Raw genomic sequence first — 24714 nt, forward strand, 5'->3', positions numbered from 1 at the left:
AAAAAAAAAAAAAGGCATGATAGCTGATGCAAATAAGGGTTATAATTGTATTAAAGTGCGTATTGATGGGTCTCTTAATTTTGTAGTTAAACCTGATTATGTGGTTTTGAAAACAAACTGGTATGATAAGCTTCTCATCATAATGTCAGCATAAATTTCCTAGGGCATATAAATTGAAGAGCTAAAAGACTACAGGAGAGAAGCTATACTCAATTAGATACGCAATGGCACAGGCTTCCAGATTGACATGAACTGAGACATTGACTTTGGATTCATGAGGAAACACAGTCTGTCAGAGTCTGATTGCCATTACCATATGTAATCTGCTTATTTCATGAAGCTATTTCTAGATCTCAAATTAGGCTATACTTCTGTCACTTAACAGCATTCATGGCATTTTCTTGCTCTGTATTACTTGTTTCTGATGTGTCCATTTTAACAAGATAGTATTTGTGTGCTACAATGAAATAACTAGCCAAACATGGTTTTAGACTTGCCCAGTAGGTATTAAGAGTCTAATTTATATAGAATATATATAGAACAGTTATATGTTCTGTACATGAATATGTGTGTGTTAACAAGGTATTGTAGCACATGGTGTTAATCTGTAATCAGTTTTAGATGCTGTGCATGTAAATAGTGCAAAGTTAACCTGATTTAAGACTTAGTTTCATGCAGAAAAGAATATTACTAAAGAAATCACATTGACAATAAATGGAAAATATAGTTTAAAAACTTCTGTTTTCAGAGTAGTGATACATAATAAAAAGTTCCCCATGGGGCTTCAGTATAGCATTAAAATAAGGATTGCTCCTAAGTGGAAAGGAAGGTAAATTTTAGACAACTCCTCTGGAAGTGAGGTTTTCCTATCCAGTTTCTGTGCAACAGCACTGAATCATCTGTTGTGTGCTTAATGATGCCACCACCACTACAGTGCTGTTTCTTCTGGAGAAGGCATGATAAAGCCCATGGATGCGTTTGTAACATCAACGTAGACTTTAAATACCTGCTATGTGGTAAGCACTTCCTTGTGTTTGTGTCCTGTGAGCCCAAAGTGTGGACAAGCTTGCCCTTTGTTTGCTTGAGTAAAAAGTGTTCTCAAATGTAAAAGGACCTGAGAAAAACTAAGTAATAATTTTGTAGCAAAGTATTGAGAATTAAGCAGTCTACTCATCTGATTTGAAGGATGTTTTCATGTATCTGTGCAGTATGGCTTGTTTCCATTAAATTAATGGATTTATCTTCTTCCTTAGGGTTGTACATTTTTGTGTGGAAAAACCTGCAAAGAACCATGCTCCTCTTGATGTTATCACTTGGGACTGTGTGCTGCTAGAAGTGAAATGTTAGCAAGAAGGAGAAAACATACTCCCTGTCTTCACTTCCTCTTTTTCTCTTCCCTCCTCGTAGTGCCAAACATTACAGGAAAAGATGCAATCTTAAGCTATTCCCCCTCTGCTTTCCTCTGTGTGTATGTGTGGACAAGTACAGAGGCTTTACATTAACCTCATTCTGGAAATATGGCAGTGTGTGATCTATGAGAGATATTGGTGTAGGTTTCTAAGTTTGTTTTTTTTTCAGGTGAAACACTTCTCAAGACTATGAGAAGGGAGGATTATCTTTGTTTCCAACTTGGGACTGACAACTGCACTTTCCTCTCTAGCAGTCTAGCTTTCCTCAGCTTGTTCAGGCTGCTCTGTCACTTAAGATTGGAAGTTTTTAATCCTACTCAGAATCATTATAAGGTGCAAGAACAAAATGAAGTGTCTGTTACCTAGGAATATTCACTAACCTGTTGAATGACCATTTTACAGTTTTCTGGGGGTATTTTTTTAGCATACATCTAGTCAATAATGCTTTCAAGAAGCCAAAGCAGGAAAAAAAAAGAAGCCATGATGATACTTCTTTTGGGGCATATGATACCGTAGAAGATTAGGGCACTGTCATATAGGATGTATTAGTAGGCCTGAAAGTTAAAATGGGAGCCTGCCACTAACAGCACATCCTGTGTAGTTTAGCTCTCAGTACAGGTTTTTCTTCAGTTGGACTGTGGTGAGCTGTTTTTTTTATTTTTTATTTTAAGGTCTTGCTGTCTCTTGTCTTTCAGACACATGTCAAATTCCAGGAACAAGCTCTGCAAACTTGACGTGCAGTACCAGCACAAAGTCTTTACTTCCAAACTATCTATATATATTTATCCTGGGACAGCTGCTGCTGGGAGTTGGAGGAACTCCACTATATACTTTGGGGACAGCTTTTATTGATGATAGTGTCCCAAAGCACAAGTCTTCCCTTTATATAGGTAACTTTTAAAACTGTTTATAACACATTGTCCAGATAAATCATAGAACTGCAATGTCTTCCAAATGCTTTTATTAATTCTTCTAAATCAATCTTGTCATTGTTTACTTATGTGCATAAAGCATCTATACTAGTTACTGTGCAAGTTAGGTATTGGTCTGCTCTAAGTATCGAGTCTTTTCAATAGTTATTTTGCAGAGCATGGTAAGGCTACTTTGTTCACCTGCCCTGCTGTTTTTTCATGTCAGTACCTGAAAGGGATTAAGTGGTTAATGTAGGCTGTCTGATAACAACAGAATAAATTGTAGCAAAAATTTTCTTTTGTGTCGCAGGTGTTGAACACCACTGTATATCAGGTCAGTAGCCAGATCTGCAGTTCTGTAGCCACATACAAATTTGGCATTTCAGGGGGAAATACTGGAAGTATCTTTACTTAATTGAAAGTAAAGCGATTTTTTAGAAGCACAAAGAATGTGTTTGTCTTCCTGTGGGGCTGCTTGAAAGCTAAGGAATACTAATACTTGGCAGTGATTTTTCATCTTTCTGGTCAGCATTCTCTGGGTTATGTGCAGTTTTACTGCCATGCTCGTTGCAGTCTAAGTGCGTTTTCTATGGTATGAAGATATTTGCCGGTTTTGCCTTTATAGATATAAGCTGATAAAAGCATGTTAGCTATACTGGTAACTCACAGGAGGAATTCAAAGCATCTTAGATTCCTGGGCTGTTTTCTAGACTAAATCAATAGTTTAGTTGTGGAAATTGAAATAAGCAAGAATTCTATGTAAATAGATTATTAATTGTTCTAGATAAGCCACTCAATTGATGCCAATAAATAGCATAATTGCATGTGTTAAAATCTTAAATAACGAAGACTACATTTATTTTTGCTGTTTCTTTATATTGAGAGAGAAGTTTATTGCTACACCCACCCCACCCCACAAGGCCAGTGAAATAAATTGAGCAGAATTAGGGCTGTCTGCATGACCACGGGATCAGAAGTGGCCTGAAAACTCAGCAGAATGGTGTCAGTGTTCATACTTAAACCAAAACAATGCAATACATTAATGCTTGCACAATCCTCAGAGAACTTCTGAGTTCAGAACAACAATGTATTTTGCCTAATACGAGAAAACTAGAATGCAAGTGAGTGGATAGGTAGCTACATTAAGCCTTAATTGTTTTCTTGCTTTTATGCAATGTATTGAGTATTTTAAAATACATTGCATTGCTTTGCCTGTAATGTAAGAAGGCTTGTGTAACATAGCAAAAAAAACCCACCCCAAACCTGTAAAACTTTCTGCAAATGTCTGTAAATAGCTGCTGGCATCTTAGACTGTAAGTTTGCAACTCATGAGTTGGTAGTTTCCTTCTCTTCTGAAGCTGGGTGTGTTTTCATGAGGACCGTTTTCTTGTTAAACTGGGGCATCTACATTGAAAGCCAATGAAAAGTTAAGCAATTCCAAATGGTAATTTAAACTGAAAGGCCTGTAGCAGGAAATAGGCACCTTCTAAGGTAGGTTTAAAGTCCTGTAGGATGAGTGTATAATCAACTAAAAAAGATCCTGTGAGCATGTCATATTTCCAAAATACAGGAAAACCTGGAATATGTCAACTCAAAATTTGTTTGGACTTAGTGATACTTGAGTATCCTTTTCTGTGTTGCTTCTCCCTCTTGCATCTTTCTTCCCCCGCCCCCCTCCCCCCCCATCATTCCTTCTTGCTGTCTAAAGAGGGCAAAATAATACCAAATACTCAGGGTCCAGGAACTTTGGAAATAAATGAGAAATCCAGGTTCTTCAAGTTGGGGAAAAGCATAGAATAACAGCGTAAGGATGTGTGTCTTACCAATTATTTAGGCAGATCTAGTTGTTAGTGCAAGCCTTTATTTGCAGAGACAATGCTTCTGCCAGTAGTGCTGAAGCACCACAAAAATTTGGTTGGTAGACCAGAAGGACTATTGTGACATTTGGAAAATCTTGTCCTAAGGCAAAAAAAAAAGACCTAAGTGTTCTTTAGCAGGATATGGTTATACCTGCAACTTAGGCTTCTTTTTTGTTGCTGTGGGTTTTTTTTTTTGTGGTTATGTGGGTTTTTTGTTTTGTTTTTAAACTGTCAGGAGCTGTCAAAAGCCCTGGCTTTGTATTTTAAAACATATCAATAAACTGAAGTGCATATGATTGAGTTCTAAATGAACTCAAGCAGCAGGTATTACTCCAGTCACAAGTTTTGATGGAATCCTGGCTTCTCGTATTGGCAGATCTAAAAACCAACTTAAGACTCAAAATAAAAATATAAGTTAAGTAGGTTCTTAAAGATGTGGGCATGAACTATTAACAACTGTTTCATGGCAACCTTAGTTAAACTTTTTCACAAGCTAGCTTGTGATTGTAGGCACAAGGTGTGCAAAAGGCAATCTAAAGCATAAAGATGCTCTAAGCAAAGTATCTTTTGCTGAACTTCAGAGTTGCAGCTTTTAATGAGAGCTTCAAATTTTCTTGTTGCCAGAGAAGCACGAATTTTGTTTTCAACATACTATAGTTGAGGTAATGACAGTGAAAGAACAGGTTGACTTAAACCATTTGGTCTGAAGTTGATTTAGGAATTCGTTTAAAAGAAAGCTTTAAAAATGTATGGTGAACTTGATGTATTTTCTCTTCTAGGAATTGGCTATGCCATGTCACTGCTGGGTCCTGCTATTGGCTATGTCTTAGGAGGGCAGCTACTTAATATTTATATTGATATCCAGATCCCAGAAAGGCAAGATAGTCTTTTGCTTTCTATTTTCCCAATAATTCTTATTAAAATCCAGCTTTTCTCCATGTGAGGAGGAGAAGGTTTTTGTTTGGAAAATACTGCATTTTCAAGAGTTTCTTTAACTTGGTAACAAGTTTTATTCACAAGAGCTTCTAGCAAGAAAGTTACTTCTCACAGTGAGTAGTCAATCCATTGTGTGTGAAAATTTCTCTGTAGAGCAAATACATAGTTCTAGCTTTTTGAGATACTAGGTATTTTAAAGCTGATCAAGAACAATGCTTTGTCTTTTGGTTAGTAGCTCATTTAGGATTAGATTGATTTCTTGTGCAAAAAGTTTCTCTGAGGTGGGATACGAAGCGAAGGATGCTGCTACTTACCTCCTGGGAAGAGCATGCTAGAAAATGTACTAGCTGAGTAATAGTCTACTATTAAAGGATAGTGTTATAAACTGTACTACTGTCCAAGCCAACAACTTTATTTACACCTTTATTTCCTGCGTTTTAGGGACTTCGGATCAATGCAATGACATTCATTGTATGTGAAAGTATTGGCTTTCACATAACTAACTGGTTAGGAAGATTCTTTCTAAAACCAGCTTTTTCAGTATCTTAATGCTACAGGACCTTGAAATCAGGGCCAAATAGTGGCCTTTAAATCAGAGTGAATTTGACTAATGAGTTGAAGCATACTAAATGGTAGGATTGAATATTATTATAATAGAGCTGATGAACGTCCTTTAAACAAGAAAACACTAAATTTTATATATGTAGAAAACAAGAAAATGACAACTTGCAAAGGCTTTCTGTTAAATCAGGATTAAAAAAAAAATCCAGCTCACTGACATCTGAAATTGCTGATTTGAATTCATGAATGGTAAACCTGCTTTTTTCCAAATTATTTTTCTAGTATAAAGATGGATCAAGATGACCCACGTTGGCTTGGAGCATGGTGGATACCATTTCTTGCATGCTTTTTTGCAATCTGGCTTCTTATAATACCTTTTTCATGCTTTCCAAAACACCTACCAGGTAAGTGTTTAACAGTAATGGGTTACTTCAGAAGAGACATTTGTTTATGTGTGTGGGTTATAGACTGCTGGACTGAGTGATTGATTGCTTTTTGATTCTGTTTCTCAGTTAACTGTCTTTGGCTAAAACTGATGATAAATACCTTGCTTCCAATATGCAACCTTTAAAGCAATGTGGATGGGCTGGAGGGCAGATCTTGTGTATGTAATGATGTATGGTAGGACTGGAAGCAGATAGAGCATGGAAACTGATGGTCTGAATTTGGAAGACGCTTGGCACCCAGGGTTGTATATTAAGCTGTTATGTTATCTGCCAAGAATCAGGAAATTGTCTTGACTTAGTAGAGACAAAGACAAAACCCATACTAATTGTCTTGTTGTTTTGGGTGAAATAATAAAGCATGAATCAAAGTATCCCAGAGCAGCCTTCTAAAAATAATAATTTTAATATAATTTCTGTTCAGGCAGATATCATCTAGGAGTCCTTTGGAAGAGCATCTAAAGGAAGTTATTATGCTTCTCTGGAAAGAGAAATGATGGAGGAAAAGAAACAACGAAGTAGGGAACTGGGGAGAATGAGGATGATTTAAGAAAAAAATACTGAATGGGCTTCAGGATAGTCTGAAATTCTTAGGATATCCCTGATGATATCTTACAGCTGAGGCCTTCCTATGGAAGCATGATGCTTTCAGCCAAAGTCTTCTTTTTACAGCAATAAGTTATTGAAGTTTTTATGGATCTGTACCAATAAAATATTCAAGAAGACTTACAATGTCTGAGCTGGTTTTCCCAAGGAAAGGAAACACTTTGTTTTTTCAAATTAAGTGTAAGAGCACATGTATTCAATGTTTTCATTGTCAACAAATATGCCCATTTGTAGGAACAGCAAAAATACAGGCTGAAAAAATCTCTGAAACCCATAATGATGGAAGTGAATTGCTTGTGGAGGCCAGGAACATTGGAAAAAGTTATAAAGACTTTCCTGTGGCTCTCCTGGTAAGGAAATCTTGAATGTACTAAAATTGATACATTCAGAGGAAATTTTTTTTTTGGGCAATATGTAAGTGTTCAGAAAGGTAATTGCTTCTTTATTGTGTTATGGTAGGGAAGTCTGCGGTGCTGCTGATAATTCAATGCATATCCATTTTGTTGATGCTTAGGTTTTTCTTGCCTTAAAAATCTTATCAGTGAAGTTCCACTTGAGAGTATCTGCTTTAAAATACAGTGCGTTCAAATTTACATGGTGATGCAATGAAATAATTTCCTGAGTTATGCTAACTTCCTCCATAGATACTGTTGAAGAATCCAGTGCTTATGAGTCTAATAATAGCCAGTTCTTCAGAAGCTTTAGTTGCGACTGGCTTTGCCACGTTTCTACCAAAGTTTATAGAAAGTCAGTTTGGAAAGACATCAAGTTTTTCAGCAACTCTTGGAGGTAATGTGTCTCTTCATTTTTAAATCTTAAATATGTTGTGCTGAACACACTATTAACATTGTAGGTGGAAGTTTATATAAGCATATTGTGTTTGCCTGAGGTATTTGTGAATATACTTACATGAAATGCAGTTTTCACAGCAGAAACAGTATTTTTATATTATTCTTGCCTGCCCTGTGAAAAACCCCGGTATTTCGTTCTTTAAGGGTGCAAATCTACTTGTCTGTAGGATCAGAAGACTTGATACTCTTATTCAAAGTGGAATGAGAATTTTATGTGCTGCTGAAACTTATTCCTTTCTTATTCTTGGTGAAAACCATTTAATTTTGTCCTTTAAAATCAGCTGAATGAGTATTAACCCTTAGTCTTTACTGAAGGAAGCAAGATGAAGGGCAGATAGGAAAAAAAGCAGTGCTTACCACAAGTAGGGAGTTGACTTGGCCTTTCCCTTCTTCAATTCCACCATAGTGTTACAGTGAGATAGCTTACAATAAAATGACTGCTCAGGACATATTGTAAAACTACTGTGTAACTGCTTCTATACTTGGCTTACTGTCACTGTTACTTCTGCACATCAGATAATAGAAGTAGGTAAAACAGAGGAAGGCTATGAAAAGTTAGCTATTGGAGAAGCAGATAGAAAAAGTCTGAAAAAAGCTGTGCTAGGTAGGGTCACCAGATTAACACTGACACAATTACTTCTGAAAAGCAGTAACCAGATCAAGGCAGATAGGCCAACAGATGCTTGCAACGTGGCAGACTTAATATTTCTGGAACATGTCTTGCTAAATTACTTCAGCTTATAGTGCTGCAATATAACCGTATGCTAGCTGTAGTGCTGTCTCCAACAGAAATACATTTAGGAAAGACTTTCTGAATTACTTAACTCCCCTCGATACTACTACATAGTACTGTTGCTATTCAGACATCATTGCTTTTAAACAGTTATCTGCAAGTTTTAAATAGATGTACATTGGAATACATGCTCAATTGTTAACAGTCATCAGCGGTGAAATAGAAAAATGAATGTTCCTTTTCATTGTCTATAGACCTCGTCTGAATTTCTTTTCATTTGCGTTGAAAATATTGATGGGGTTAATCAAATGTGTAGCTTTAAAGAAATGGCTACGCTAATGTTGAAAGCTTGCTGTACCTGAACTAATGTTGAGCTAGCTAGTCTGTTACTAATGGCCATGTTAGCTATTTAAATGACATCTGACTGTGGAGGTCTGCAGCCTGTGCAGTTCTACCACTGTACTTGAGCTGCCTTTCAGATTAGTTGTCACAAGTCAGTGCAAGTTACAATGTGTTCTGTATTGTATTGTAGATTAGCCATACATAACTGAGCATTTTTATATCTGGAGTCCTAATAGTGCCAAGAAGATTATGGACTATGTGAACTAGCAAAACTAACCCACTAATCGAAACTTTTTTTAATCTTTCTGTTGATGCCTTATTGTATCTTGTGCTGTCTCATGTAAAATAGTGATTATGCTCTTATTCAAACATAAGACAGAAGTATAACAAAGAACATGGACATGTGGTTAAAAAAACCCCAACAAACCTGAAGCAATGAAAGAACATTTTCTATTTTTGTGAAGTGGCCTACTGGTGCTCAGAGATTCCTTCCCAGTATGTAGTACTACTCAGTAATCTAGTTTTGCTGTGTTCAACTTGGGTTTTGGACAGCTATAAGTTATGCTGTCAAGTTGAACTTCTGGGAAGGCTGAAGATAATGTAAGGGTAGAATAAATCACTCAGACAGATTCTGGTAGGATGGTTTCAAAATGACATCACATGGACTGCATCTTAAGATACAGGTAACAGTTATGACTTTTTTCTAACATAAAATTGCACTCTAAATTGCTTCACTAATTATATCTTGCATTTTTGTGTAATTGCTGGTGTCTTGTTTTCCTCTAGGGCTTGTATTAATTCCAGCAGCAGCACTAGGCCAAATCATAAGTGGCATCTTGATTTCCAAGTGCAAAATGGATTGCAAAAACATAATCAAGTTCATGATAGGCACTTCATCAGTGGCCCTACTTTTAAACACAGTGTTTTTATTTGCTAAATGTGGGAATCAACCTTTCGCAGGTGTCTCTGAAACATATAATGGGTAAATATATTTTACTGCACTCTTGGGTTTGGTGTTAATGTTCAAAATAATAAGCTACATCACAGAATACAAAACCTTTAAAAATACTGTATTTTGCCTTGATGTATGTAACTGAAATGCTTTATGGAACTCTAAAATCTTGTTCTTGAAATTTTTTGTGTAATAGATGATTAAGGGAAATGTAATGATACATTGCCTGCAAAATGTTCTGAGCAGGCTGGTCCTGCTCAACAACAACAAAAAAGTATCCTAGCTTCTGTAACCATTCTAGGTGTAGTAGCCATGTTACTGACTACTGCTAACTTTGGATCTCTGTAGAAGTAGCTTGCCTTCTGTATCTTCTTTTGTTAACCAGCTCTTCACAATCTGGGCAGTTTGTGCCTGGAAGGAGTCTGCACTGTGCAACAATTTCTTGAGAGCATGGAGGTATACTGCAGCTTAAGCTGATTGCAGATTTTTCCCTAGGAAGATAAAGACATTATTGTAGCACCAGGTTCTAGCCTCCATTTACAAAGGAAGCTTTCTTTTTTTTTTTCCTGGTAAAATGGCTGAGAGAGGTAAAAACTTATTGCAAAAAGACCACAGCTCAAAGTATGTACTCTTCTTTTGCTTAAACAATATAATTCTCATTCCTACTGAGAATGCAGTCTATCACTCATTTTTAAATCTCTTTAGTAATTCTAATAAAAATTCTAGGGTGAATGTGCTTCCTGTTGCTGCAAATGAAGTTTACGCTAGAAATTAGTGTGGCAGTGGGGAAAAAGTGTCAGTAAAGTGAAACAAAAAATGTAGCAAGAGTAAAAATAAATATCTGCAAGTATAAGCATTCCTTAGAGAATGGATTTCTAGGTCCACTTTTAAAATTTTGGCATTGAATGTATGTGATCAAATCACCACCATAGGTACAATGTTGTATAAAATGCCCAATTATGCCTTATTAAGGAATTAACTAAAAGACTGTGGTGTTTAAATTCTCTGTTTTAAATAGTACACATTTCTGTAGCATGAGCACTGTTTAAAATCAGGAGTAGGTCAGCTAGTTGTGCCAAAACTGTGCTCTCTTTCAAGTGATCTCTTACTCTGTCATGAATTGACAGAGCCAGAGGCAACTCCAGCAGTTTGATGGTCTGCCAAGAAACAGATGCTGCTGTAAAAAATAATTCTAGTAGGGTGGTAGCTAGGGACTGCTAGCTGCCATTTGAAAAAAATCAAAAGCATGAGCAGCATGCTGTACAACTGGGTGGATAACTTATCAATACTTTTTTGTTGTTTTTCTCAAAATTCCCCATTTTAGACAAGTTAGGTACTACTGTCTTGTACAAAAGCAGAATCTGTAAGTTATGCTCTAATCCATAAGAAGACACTTAAACCTAAATAGGACGGGGAAGAGGATCTTTGCACTTTTCTGTCACAATAGCATGAAGTGCAGCATGAAAATGCAGAAGATGAGTTGGGTAAGGATTGGTTTTGTAGCCTCTAATACACATGCAAGCTCGTAATACTTCTAGGAAAAAATGATAAACATCTAATCAACAATTAGGCTTGTATGGTTTCTTCACTTGATATTTACCGTGCTTTTTGACTGACTTAAAATGTAGGTACAATAAACAGTTTACAACTTGAAGTATCAGTTGGCAGTGTATTCAAAGGCCAGTGTTGATATTTGATGCTTAAAGAATGGCTTTGCTTCAGTACCTGAAAAGAAGCTAGCTGTGAGATTACAGTGGACACTTCAGAACTGTGAACAGTAGGATGTAGACTTTTGTTGTGGAAAGTTTATAGTTATATATTGAGGAAAAGAATCGGTATTCAGCAACTGAATACTGAATCGGTTGTATAGAAAATAGTATATGAAGTTATCCATGTTTCTAGACCAGGTCCCATGACCAAAAGCAGCTGATGAAAGGTACAGCTGAATTGATTTTCACCTTAGGTTAAATACAGTTATCTTGTATTTAATAGTTTCATGTAACTTCAGCAGTTATATAGTTTAACTGTTGCTGAAAACCTCTTATCTACAGCAATTTGGAGTTGACCAGTCCTGAAGTCTCTCCACTCAGTATCCACTACAAATTGGTTCATTTTTATCTAATTCGCTGTTACATGTTGGACTGTAATTTGTTGGGCATGTGACCTACATCAGAATAGTTAGTGGCACTAATACAATGCCAGTTCTGAAACTGCTTTCCATGAAGCAGTAAGCAACTGAAATAATTGTAGTAGCTTTAACAAATTTATAAACTTGTGGAAGAATAGCTATGTGTCTGATTCCTGTTTATGTTATTGAATAAATGCTTTTGAAAGACTAAGTTATGGCTATGCTTTGAGAGTTGACTTGAAAATTGTTGCAGCGTAATTTTTGTGGAGATTTTGAAGAAATCCTTCATGGCAAGCATTCATTTGCTGTTGAAAAACAGCCTGGAGGTGGAGGCGGTGGGGAATGCTTTTGCAAATTCAGTACTAGAACCACATGAGTAGAGGATCTATTTTGAGCTCATATATTAATGAGCAAAGTATATTGTCTGTAGTAACTGTTCATTACTAAATTAGGCTATAAACAGAACTGATGTGGCTTGCTTTGTCTAATAAACACTTAAAGGATTTGTTTTTGCCAAATTTTTTTGGCCATTTTTTTTTTTCCTTGAAAACTTGGAACAGAAATGCAGGAACAAACAGAACTACAGAAATTGTCACTGCAAGTCTCTGGGACTCCTTATTTTGGTTTGCTGTGAAAGAATACCCAACCTATAGAACTCTTAACCACTTAATGGCCTGATCTGCTGGGCTTCTTTAGAAAACTGATGTTAGAACAAGAAGTTCTATGTCATAAAAACTTACATACACCACATTGTATTTCTTCTCTATTTTGATTTTTTTTTTTTGACCATGCATAACCCAAGAGGGACTGAACCTTTATAGGTCAGGGAAGAGAGACATTGTCTGCCTATGTAGAGGACAAATGTTGCCACTGAATTGATTAAATACTTCTGGGCCTGACATGCCTCAGGCTAACAAGGCACTGTATGAAAAAAACTGTGATTAGGGAGTTTGCTTATGGTGTACTTAGTGCTTTAAGCCAGAGCAAACTAACTTTAATTCTGATATGTATGAAAAATGAACTAATGTAGCTTCGTAGGGTTCAACTGTACTAGAACCAAATTAAGTCTATAGGTAGTTGTGAAGTCCTTAATATTCCATGTGCAGTTTGAATTCTTTGTAAGCAATTGGCTTAATTCCTAGATAAATTATTTCTCCTCTTAGTATTTGTGACCATCTTAAATTCCCTTGAAAAAGATCTGCCTTTTAGGTAATGAATCTGGAACTTTCAGTTTACAGTCCAACATCTGAACTACTAGCAGTATTAGTATCCCGGTTTCAGCTGACTGAACTTTTAACCTGGGAAGCTTCTTTTCTTAAGGCAAGACTATTAGAAATTCAAAGCATGTTTTTATTCTCTCCAGTTATGTCTTAAGAAGGTCCTCTCACATCGAAAATTTGTTTTATTTGTTTTTGGTACTAATAATATATTGGGACTACTTCAAATACAACCAGGCTATGGCCTATACTGGAAGCAATTGCCTAAATTGAAAGTAGTTATAGGAAGCAAGTGTTTAATTTAACTGTTCTTCATTAGTTATTCCCTAATTCCCAGAGAAAATCTTTAAGATCCTTTTGGGTATGGTAAGACTCTGTATGTTGTGGCACTTTGCATTTAGCTTGTGCAGTCATTCTGATGCAGTCTAGATGTCTGCATAGCAGTGTTAAAAATAGTAAAAATGCAGTGGTTTTCCAACTGGACTTGAATTCAAAATGGGGGAAAAACACTGGAATATGATCAGTAGAATAAACAATACCAAATGCTGCTTTCAATCTTTTTACATTTTTTTTTCTTAAAACTGTAAATTGAACGAATTAAAATGTCTAAGGGTGTGTGGGGAAGGAGATGATAAAGTTAAGAATTGGGTTAAGACACAGAATTTTAGTCATCAGTTTTGTGATGGAAACTGGAGGAATAATCTATGGAAGGAATATAGCTAGGTACAGACTAAATGGGAATTTTTAGAGTTGTAACTGCTAGGAACATGGCTTTTTTAAAAAGAATTAAGTGCACAGATCACCTGAATTGTACATGAGATTTATTATCCTATAAAGACTGCATTACTTATTTATATATCTGCTGTTTTTAAATTACTTTATTGAAAACCTATTAACTTTTTCAGAACGGGCAAGCTATATAACTTCACAGCACCATGCAATGCTAAGTGTGGATGTTTGCGCTCCATGTACTACCCAGTTTGTGGCAGAGATGAAGTCCAGTACTTTTCTCCCTGTTTTGCAGGATGTGCATCACAGCTTTTTAACAACATGAAAAAGGTACTTTGTGCTACAAAACAGCTGATGTGATCTGTTCAGGTTTCCTGCAAAATGCTTTCTATATAGAAAACAAAACTTTCTTCCTTTAGTATGACAAGAAATCACGAGTATTGAGTGGCAGTGTGTTTCCAATCCTCACCAGCTTGTGGGATGGATGTTGGTATGTGCCAGTCAATACTCTGAGCCAAGTGCTTTCAGATATTCCACTTCTGGAGGGTGTAATGATTAATATCAAATTTACTTACCTGATGACAGTTGATATTACACAGGATTTCTAATTTAGCAGAGTGATGCAAAGTATACTGAAAACAATACAAATTTAAATTAACTTAGCAAAATATATTGATTGCAATACTCAGTTCAGTCCCAATATCAGCATGATTCCCATTCCTGGTCTCTATAACCCTCACAATGTTGGGCCACCCTAGTTGATGGGGAGTTGTGTGTGGGCTGAAGCCAGCTCAAGGCCATTGCTGTCTTTGAAATTCTTCTGCTAGTTGTCTGCCTTTGTATACTCTGTTGGGCTTAGCCATACTCCCCACCCCATGCTGATCTGGCTATCTTAGGGAGTCTTTTGCACTCTTTTAATGAACTCGGGGAGAAACATTTACACCGTTAGTTGGTCCACTCAACAGACACAGATGTTTCTTTTCTGCATAGTTTTCTTTGCAACAGCTGTGGTCATTCACACTGCATTGTTCTCTGAGCTTCATTGGCAAATCATCCTGCCCTATCTCTTCTGACTTTTTTTTTTTTTTTTCATTGTAGGGGTTTATTGGCCAATAACAGTATGTGATCACTTATGCAGTGTCATATTGCAAATGTTACTTCTAGTAATATTTATAATGCTGAAAAGACATTAAACCTGAGTGTACTTTAAATAGAATTAACAATCAGAAAATTAGAAATTATCAACTTCCTTGACATTTAAACTGTAGTTCTTACCTAGATCTTTAAGCATAATGCAATGTTTATTGTATGCATGGCAACCTGCTTCTGTGAGTTTCCAAACCTTAAATATCAGTTGCCTCTGATGTAGGAATGGTAAGCCATGTAAGTGGCTGGTTATTATCAAGCCTTCCCAGAACTGAGAGACTTTTTGTGCTTGTCTTGACTGGTACAACAAAGTCTTGAACAGGGATGTGGGAGGAGTGCAGGAAGATCTTACAGGTAGGCAAGCTGAACCAGGGAGCGCCTTTGGGGACTTCATATATCAGAAAAAGATAATGGTAAATGAGCAGAGGTATTATGTAGGAGAAAATGTAGGAGACTGACTGCCTCTTGCTGTGAAAACATCACTCTTTACTGATATGTATTAATTTTTTTTGTTTGAAAACAAACTTGAGTGGATTTAAATGAAGAGCATAAAACTATTCCATTTGTTCACCTGTTTACAAAAGCAGTCCAACATTGCTTCTGTTCTTTCCTGCTTAAATCTTAGAGTAGAGCTCACATCTCTTCCTGTGAAGTACAGGCCAGTATAAAGACCAGCCTGTTTATAGTCAAGGCTGCCAAGCTAGGTGATCTGGGAATTGCCAGCATTTCTGAAGAATGGGAACTGTTGTGGTTTCCAGTTTGTTCAGCTACTGTTGTAACTGGATATATGTGTTATTTAAGCTTGAAGAACAAGGCCTGAGGAAGTAGTGGCACAAATAGATGTGAATCTAAACAATTAACCCGATTCGAGTAATGGTTTTTAGTAGTCAAGACACTTGAAATTCTTTGGAGTATAACTTCTGAATTGTACAGAAATAATCAGTTCTGGTTAACAAACTTAGGTAATGGTTAATATTAGCTTATTTCAATAATGGAAAAATGACTTTTGAACAATGTAAGATACCTTCTGCTGTGAGGGAAATGCAGCTTTTGGCTACCCTTTGTTCAGAAATCACACTTTGCAAATGAAACCAGTCTCATATGGGGAAAGAGAAAATGGGTGTTTACTTCCTTCTTCCAGCCCTTGGCACCCTCCATAGTTTTACAACGCTCTCAAAGAGGTGATTTGTTTAAAAATTACATATTTTCAAAATTATTGGGTGTGTATTTATCTCTCAATATAAAAAAAATCTTGTATGGACCAATGTAGCTTGTCCTTTCTTAATTGTACACAGTAACTGGTGTTATCATCACTGATTTGTAATAAGATTTCAGTGCGAAATTTAGTGTCTCAAGGATTACTCTGTTTTTTTATGTTATGTACTACATATAATTGTGTCTCTAACTTGAAAATCTTTCAGGTTTTCTGTACTTGTAATTAAAAACTTGCTTCACACAAAATGCAGACTATCACTGTGTTTTTAGATCACAAAGCTTAGCTGAGATGTATGAGTCAAGTTCTGCTGAACCAGTTTTAAAAATGAGGGTTACAATGTCATGTGATCATCAGGAAATGGACCATTTCCCATACAGTAAAGTCAGGGTTTATTCTTGTATTCAGTGTGATGCAGACCCAATAAACATCTACTATATTGGTATCACTTGGTGTCATTCTTAGAGCTAAATTTTGATTAATAATTTTTTTGTAGACTTATCACAACTGTTCCTGTATTGGGAAACCAAAAGGAGAAAATGGTTCAGAAGATTTTCTCTATGAAGCCGTCCCTGGGAAATGTCCAACACTTTGCAGACTTCTACCTTTATTCCTGACCTTCTTCTTTTTCGCTGTTGTTTTTACATTTATGGCTGTTACTCCAACAACTGTGGCCATTCTGAGGTATGTTTTTTTTTGAACTGAAAAATAGGTAGCATTATGAAAACTCAGGTCAGTGAAATACTCTATAATTTGTTTTGCTTTGGGATGTGGACTTAAACCAACGTGTAAGGGATTTAGTGTACTTTGTGTAGTAAGGAGGCAGTACTTGAAGTAGAGGACAGTCATACCACTGTTCATTATCTCTGTAATTACATTTGGTTAGTACATACTGTTTGAATATATTAAAAAGAATAATCTTCCCTACTTGTAGCAAAATCCCCCTTTCACAGGAGCACTCCTGACTGTTGTAGTCAAAGCATAATAATGCACCATGTGCTTGGATGAAGAAAATATTAAAGTAGCCTGTGTATCAATGGTTGCAGGACTTCAAATTTTACCAAGAAAAGAACAAAATAACAATCAGTCTTGTATTCTTAAGCTTTGCTTCCTGTCTCATTTCAGAGTTCTGACTTGCAAAATTGTAGTCTGTCAAGAACTGCAGGCTACGTCTCATGTAATGTTGATGTTATATGTATGGTAGTGATTAATATAAAATGTGACAGCATGTATGTGGCTGTTAACCAGTGCTCTGACTGTCTTTCAAATTGCTGAGTCTCATATGCGTGAAAGCTAGATACATTAACTTTTGTAATGTATGGTCATTATTCTGAAAGTAGAGCTGTTTCACTTTATGTTGAAATCTGACTTGTATCTCTAATACTTCTGGAGATAAAATGTCCATGATGCATAGGTATACATGTGCTATACACTTGATGCTTTGGGGAGGGTGTGGTTAGATGCTCTTTTTCAGACCTTCTAGGCAGGGCATTGGGAAGGGAAATGATACATTGCAACAGAGCTTTGTAGTAGCTTCCTGTTCAGGGTTGCGGTAAATCTGGAATGAACAGTTTGTCATATCAGTGTGGGGCAGAATAATGTAAAGTGTTGCATTATCTTCAAAACTGAGCTGATGTTTTATTTAGGTAATTCTAAGCAGTAGCATTTGGAATTCTGAGTCCTTGTGCACTTCGGCTGAAATGAAGAAATAGATTTTATTGGAGAGGACTGTAGACCAGTTTAAATCTGCAAAATCTACTTCAAATAGTTGAATGTGATGTCAGTTATTATAATCTGATGTCTTTCAGTTGCACAAAATAGGCCTACTGAAAAGTGTAAACCCACATGTTTGTGGGAATATTCTAGTGCTAGAAATAATTACCCACACTATACAAAACTCATTTTTCTTCCTCTAATTTTCTTTATGGGTAGGGAGGTCCTAACAGTGACTGGTAAGTGCTCATCATGGATGTTTTTCTATGGTTAATCCTCATACATACTCCAGAATGAGGGAATAACTCCTGAATATTCAGGAATAACTCCTGAATACTACCCCTTTTTTTTTGGCAGTGACAGTGCTTCAATTGTACGGTTTGTTAAACAGTGCTGAAATGAAATTGTATAAACTAAATTAGGTTGTGTTTAATCACTTTAAGACACTGTCAGGAGAAAATATTTGTTGCTGGAGAAATATCTGAAAGAAAGGGGTAGGATGTAAATTTTCCTAGTTATGAAATCAAAATATGTTGATTTGTATAGCTAGGCCAGAACTGATTACTTGTAAGGTCAGGTGACCATATGTAAAGGCTATGGGACATACAGTACCTGTGCTGTGCTGAAACCTAGTCTCAATTCATATATTGTTTCTTTAGGAATAGTAGCTCAGGACTGCATCCTAGCACTGTCCTTAACTTCCTTGGTTCTTGTGTGGAAAAAAAATGTTCAACAATATATCAGGGTGCCGCTGGTAAGCTAGGTTTTTGTTTGTACTGTTTTGTTAAACTAGGTCAATCTAAAATTCCTGGATGAGCTGCTGGCGTTGCTTATATTTGTTGTCAATACCCCTCTTGAAGTTTTGTACACAGGATTTCTAAACCCCTCTGCAATTAATGGGTTAAAAGAGTGTATTAAGAAAAAGTGTATTCACTGAGGGACAAAGCAGAGACATGGAACAGTTACCTTGTTTACCAGGTCTTAAACTACAAATTTTGTTTCCAGGTGTGTGCCAGATAAGCAGCGCTCATTTGCTCTTGGAGTACAGTCAGTGTTTCTACGACTACTGGGTATGACTTTCTTACTGAAACATTTGCCTCAGAGTAATTTACTTGACACTTTTCTAGACTTAAAAAATACTGCATTAAGAACCTTTCAGAGGACTTTGAAGCAGCCTGTCATTATCTTATAGAATACATTTGTTGTAAGGCAGATGCCATCTGGATTCAAATTCCTTTTCAAGGTGTGTTCATTTTAGCTTTTCTTGTTCTTATTGGCATGAACAAAATACAGGTCACTGTCATTCTTTAAGCAAAAGACATCTGCTGTCACTTCCCCCAGAAGAAGGCCTATTCTGAAAAGAAGACCTATTCTGAAAGTTGAGATAAGAAAAAATGATGTACTAGAAAACAGCTTAATGTAGTTAACATCTCAAGTTCCAGAAGTTAAAAGAAAGAGACACCGTCTCATACAGTTGTGTCCTTATGGGCCGTGCCAGTATATTTTAGAGTGAATAGGTGGAGTCTTCCCTCTTCTGCCTTCCCTTTCAATTCCTTTGACTAATTTTAACCTTTACTGAAATTTTAGGCACTGGTACATGAATAATTACTGAGTTTTTATGTGGGAAATCTACTATTTAAATGCTAAATCTAAGCATCTCCAGGATCTCAGTAAGATAGGTGAATCACCCTAAATAAAACATAAAGCTTAATGTAGATATACAGCTTAATGTAGATATACTCTGAACCATTAGTTTGAATTTTTTTCAGGCATCTTTTAAACTCTTCATTTAGTCTAGACACTTTTTGAATGGCATATGTAATTCAAGACCAGGTCAAGGCTCAGTTACTGGTTAGACTTTTATGTCAATATTCAGTACTGCAGCCATTCCCTGACATTTGAGATCAAATACCTAGCAGTTTTAGGTATGCTTTGCTGTACCTATTGAAACTCCAATTAATCTAAGTAATTTTACCAATAAAGCATAGCAAGAATAAACATCCTCACAGCTAGAAATCCGCTGGGAGATAGTGTTAAGTATTGTATGAGGGGTTCTCTGTTTCATTTTACTCAAAATTATCAATGGCAGAGTCTTAACTCTTGACTTTACTGTGGAGCAGAGGATAGGAGAACTCTTTTCACTGCCTGTACAGATTGTGGCTGAAGAAGGCAGTAACTATCAGCATTGCTATCAAGTTCTTTATGCTAAGGAATCACACAGAGGTCCTAGACAGAGCTGCTGTAGTGAGTACATAGCTGCCTGCTAGCTCAAGAGCAGTTTAGGCCTTGAGCAGGTTAGGTAGACATGCAGTGATGTACCTGGAGTGTTTGTTATAAAATTGGCTATACCTGGATGCAAACTACTTGTGCTTTATAAAGCACTGTTATAACAGGAATCACACAAATTAATAAATTCTGCGCAGGAATAATTTTAAACACTATTCATTTCATGTGAAATTTTTCCTGGAAGCTTGGCTATGTCTGAGGGATGGAAAAAAAGGACAATGGAAAGTTTTAAGAGAATATTTTAGTTCTCTGCATTTGAAACAGGTTAACATATATGATTGAAGGAAAGGGACTTTTCCTTCAATTAAAATCCTGCTTTCCTGATTAAAATTAGGTGGGGAAACACTTAATCAGTTTTTCTTTTCCAGTGAAAACTGACGAAGTTACAAGAAGGTCAAGTCTTTGAACAAACTTGTTGCTTGATAATCAAGTGGGAGCTGTATGAAGAATTAACTGGTACTCTATGTATCCTAAAAGAGAGCAGTGGAAGAGGCACATTTGCTATGTAATATGAGCCCTATGACTTTGATTAAAAAGTTACATTTAGTGTGTACCTCTCCCATTTTATCTTCCCCACCAGCTTGGCATTTCACTGTATGCATTAAGATTAGATAAGGGTATTCCAGGTAAGTCAAACATTCTAACATGTTACTGTGCTTTTTAGGTACTATTCCTGGACCAATTTTGTTTGGTGTTGCTATAGACAACAGTTGTACTCTGTGGGATATTAATGAATGTAAAACTAAAGGAGCCTGTTGGGTTTATGACAATGAAAGAATGGCTTATCTGCTGATGGGCATAAGTAAGTGACGACTTAATATGAAGTACATGTATGAGGTAATAGATATATGGACCTTGACTGCTAGATGGGAATTATATTGAAACAGAACCTTAAACTTTTATTTCTTAGCAGCAGTGGTTTTTTTAAAAAGAACCTTTTTTTATAAGTAATAAAAAGCAGAATAATAATGAAAGAGCAAGACCACATTAAGTAGCTCTTATTGGCCTAGAAAACTTTAAATAGCAGTAATACGAAATAGTTTTGCTCTTCAGTCTTTCTTAATTGTCACACTTTATTTGGTGAATTTTAAGGGATTGGCACATATTGCAGTCTTATCTGGCTTGGTCTGTTGACGTCTAAAGTCTGAGGGGCTTTCTTCCTCTTGTTATTTCAATTTTTTTTCCCTAAATCAGTATCAAGATCTTGAAAATATCTCTGAACACTAGTCAATTTTCTTAACTTGTTTAACAATCTGCTCCCTTTAAACGTGAGGTATATATGATAACTGCTGTTGTCCTTGCTACTAGCAACTGTGATGCTTACAGCGCATAAACTGAACTGCTAACACCTAATCTTGAAACTGAAAAAGCAGGAGTCACAGCTTCATGTTTCAGTGTCTCTCAAGCATATTTGTGATAAAATATCCCTCCTGTTTTTTTCCCCTCTCCTTGCCCTGCCCCCAAGTTGCATAAACACAATTATGTATCAGCGATGAGTAAATGGAACAACTTTTTTAGGTAGCTGAGAAAAGAATACTTAACAGGTTTGCATGTGGGGGGTTTTAGTTTGTGGCAAAGAGGATCTTGATGCAATGAAGATCAGTACTGAAATGAGAAATAAGGAAGACTTGCACTTCAGGCTAGAATGGGATGAAGAAATACAGAACTGAAGTAATGACAGTAGCTGCTGCAAACAAGAACTGGCAGGCAGGTGAGGGATCTGAAGTCAGTTGGAACACTGCTTTTATCTGCCCTGTGCAGTTCATGTGAAAGACATTGAATTATGCAGCATACATCTAGAAGTCTTACAGTGTAACTCACCATGTGAAACTTTACAAATGACTAAAATACTCTTGTCTGCTGTTGAAGGTGACTGCAACAAGGACTCTTCTATTCTCTTCATTCAGGTGCTGCTTGCAAAATCATCACGATTGTCTTTGTGGTCATAGCACTATGCTTGTATAAGCCTCCACCAGCAAGTGCAACCCTGTCACGAAAGGATTCAGAAATGGTATCTTCTGTATGCACATAAAGCATGAGAAAACCGGGGGCTTTCAAAAGAAGCTAGTAAGAATAAACAATATTACAACACTTGTACAAAAGTTCTTTACACGATTACCTAACCATAAAAGATCATACTCTGTTCTTGAACAGCTTAAAGTATTTGTGAATGTGTAGTGTTCTCCAACTTGCCAAACACACTTTTTAGCATTCCATTATGTATATTCAAAAAAGGGACACTTAAATTTTAAAAGTCTAATATTAAATATCGCAGTTATAATTTAAAGGAAATTAGCTCATTTTTCCTTTTTTTTTTTTTTTAAAATCAGATTAAACTGGTCTGACTGTGAGCCCCATTTCCCTCTGCTTATAAAGTAATATGTAGTGAGACCATAGTGGGACAAAACAATTAACTTGGTATATTAAGGGGTACTGCAGATGATTAATGGACTTATTTTAGTGTGCACATAATCTGGGCTAGTGCCTTAGTTGGGGACTAACTACAGGTAAACTTGGGAATATTTAAGTATAGCTAGGTTTTTAAAATATCTTAACATGTTATCCTAATGGCATAAATTTACTTTTTTGCAGTTATAGAAAAATGTAAATAGTTATTATAGGATAGCTGGGTTTGTAGCAACAAAATTATCTGTTAATTAAAGTGCCTTAGTTTGTCTGGAATATATATAGAAAGTTGCTGTCCAACTGTTTTCTTCTAAGCATTGTTAACACTTTTCTATAAAATCTGAAAATAAAACCTATTTTCTTACTGCTTATTTATGTGCTGTGTAATTTCTAAATGACTGAGTTCTAGGTGTCTCAGCTCTAAGAAACAGCGTCTAAAGCTAGCAAAGAATATATATACAAGCATGAAAAGTAGGAAAATACAGCTTTAGTTATTCCTTGACGTATACCTTGCATAGTACTAAAACTTTATTGTGTAACACAATAGATGTGCTGTACAAATTGGCCACTTTTACCAGATGTTAAACTGTATTGCCTGCTACTGAAATATCATTCAGTATTGACTGGACAATTTTAATGAGCAAGGTATCCTCTGCACTTGTTTAGTTTGTTAATGTAAACTTCCTTTCTGTTGCACTGGCTGTGCATGCCACTTATGTAGCTGTGTGTACCCTTTTAATTGGGTTACATGGATTGTACTTATTGACTACTGAGATTTTTAAACAGGTGCTAAGTCAAAGGATTATGGCATATGGGTCATGTTTCATCTAATTCTTTAAATGTAGCTGTTAAACTAGGTCAAGGTTAAGTGTACAGCTGAAGAGGATCCTCTAACTATTTAGAAACAACTTCAGGAAATAAAGCTAAATAGACTACACCTCCTGAAAACAAAGTAATTCATGGCTTTTGAGGCAGAGGAGGAAAGAGGTAGAAGCAACAACTGAATTTATGCTTGCTCTGTTTAGCTGAATGTCTCCTGATGATAACCCATTCCTGCTAAATGGGTTCACAACAAGATAGGTAACTTCTCTTGAAAGAGCTAAATACTGATCTTCCATGATGTTTGGGAATATGGCCTAAAACTCTGAGCTCAGTTTCCAGTTCTAACATGGTTGGTGTGGGGCATAGAAAATCACTTAATCGTGTTGAAGACATGCAGTGTCTTGGTAGCTAAATGGGAAACTTTCTTCTCTTGCTCTGTCTTAGGCTGAGATCATAGTTTATGGTTTCTGTTGCTTCATGTGATTGTGCAGGTTACAAAACTTGTGGGGCAGAGCAACAGGAGCTTCCTTTTCTGAGGAAGTCATCATCAGCCTTAGTTCCACTGGAGTGGTTATTTGGGTGGAGAAGGAAGGAAGTACTGCTGTTGCAATTCATGATCTAGCCTATGACTTGTAAAAGATTACCCTTCCTAGTGTAGGAGGAGCAGTTAGAATAGAGACCAAATATTTTGAACTGGCCAAGTTTACCCATTTACCTTGTATCACAGCAACATTAAATTAACAGGTACAGCAACAGATAGCAGATGTTGTGTCGGAGGTTTTACTAGGTAAAGGCAAACATCACTGACAAGCTGAACAAGTGTGTGCTAGGTATTTGGACAGGAGGGGTGAATTTAAAAACTGCCCAAATGACTGAGCCTGGAGGATCAAAGCACAAAGTTCAGTTTAAGTCAAGTAGCTAATGCTGTGCCCCACAGATCAATACTGAGGCCAATTCAGTTCAATCTCTTCATTAATGACCTGAAGGATGGGATAGATTATGCTCTGGGGAAGTGGCTGATAGACCAGATGGTTCTGCTGCCATCCAGAGGTACCTTGAAAAGATGGAGGGGAAATGGGTAAATGGGAACCTCATGAAGATCAACATGGAGAACGGTGAAGACCTACACCCAGGGACAAATAATCCCATTCGTTAGTAACATGTAGATGGCCACCCAACTGGAAAGCAGCTCTTCAGAAAAGTCCCTTGGGTTTTTGATGGACAAGGTTACCACAAGGCAGCAATACACCGTTTCCACAAAAAAGGCCAAAGGAATCCTGGGCTCCATTAGGCAAAGCACTACCAGCAGGCTGAGCAGGGTGATCCTGCCCTTCTACTTGGCACTGTTGAGAACACACCTGGAGTGCTGCGTCCAGTTCTGGACCATCCAGAAAAAGTGTTACAGGCTTATTGGAGGAGGTGTGGTGCAGGGCTACAAAGATCATTAGGGG

General features: G+C 36.7%; 1 protein-coding gene across 1 annotated transcript in view; it reads left to right on the forward strand.

The window, feature by feature from the left end:
* The window catches only part of SLCO4C1 (solute carrier organic anion transporter family member 4C1), a 32525-nt gene extending 9813 nt beyond the window's left edge, over positions 1-22712 (forward strand). The window contains exons 3-13 of the mRNA XM_040580875.1: positions 2105-2299; positions 4959-5055; positions 5959-6080; positions 6960-7075; positions 7370-7514; positions 9438-9633; positions 13854-14007; positions 16533-16720; positions 18755-18819; positions 20700-20837; positions 21943-22712. Of these exons, the coding sequence (XP_040436809.1) occupies positions 2105-2299; positions 4959-5055; positions 5959-6080; positions 6960-7075; positions 7370-7514; positions 9438-9633; positions 13854-14007; positions 16533-16720; positions 18755-18819; positions 20700-20837; positions 21943-22067 (1541 nt within the window). The 3' untranslated portion in view covers positions 22068-22712. The remainder of the gene's footprint in view (positions 1-2104; positions 2300-4958; positions 5056-5958; positions 6081-6959; positions 7076-7369; positions 7515-9437; positions 9634-13853; positions 14008-16532; positions 16721-18754; positions 18820-20699; positions 20838-21942) is intronic.
* Positions 22713-24714: the final 2002 nt, after the last annotated feature.

The sequence above is a fragment of the Falco naumanni genome, chromosome Z (genome assembly GCF_017639655.2).
Source record: "Falco naumanni isolate bFalNau1 chromosome Z, bFalNau1.pat, whole genome shotgun sequence".
NCBI classification, from domain to species: Eukaryota; Metazoa; Chordata; class Aves; order Falconiformes; family Falconidae; genus Falco; species Falco naumanni.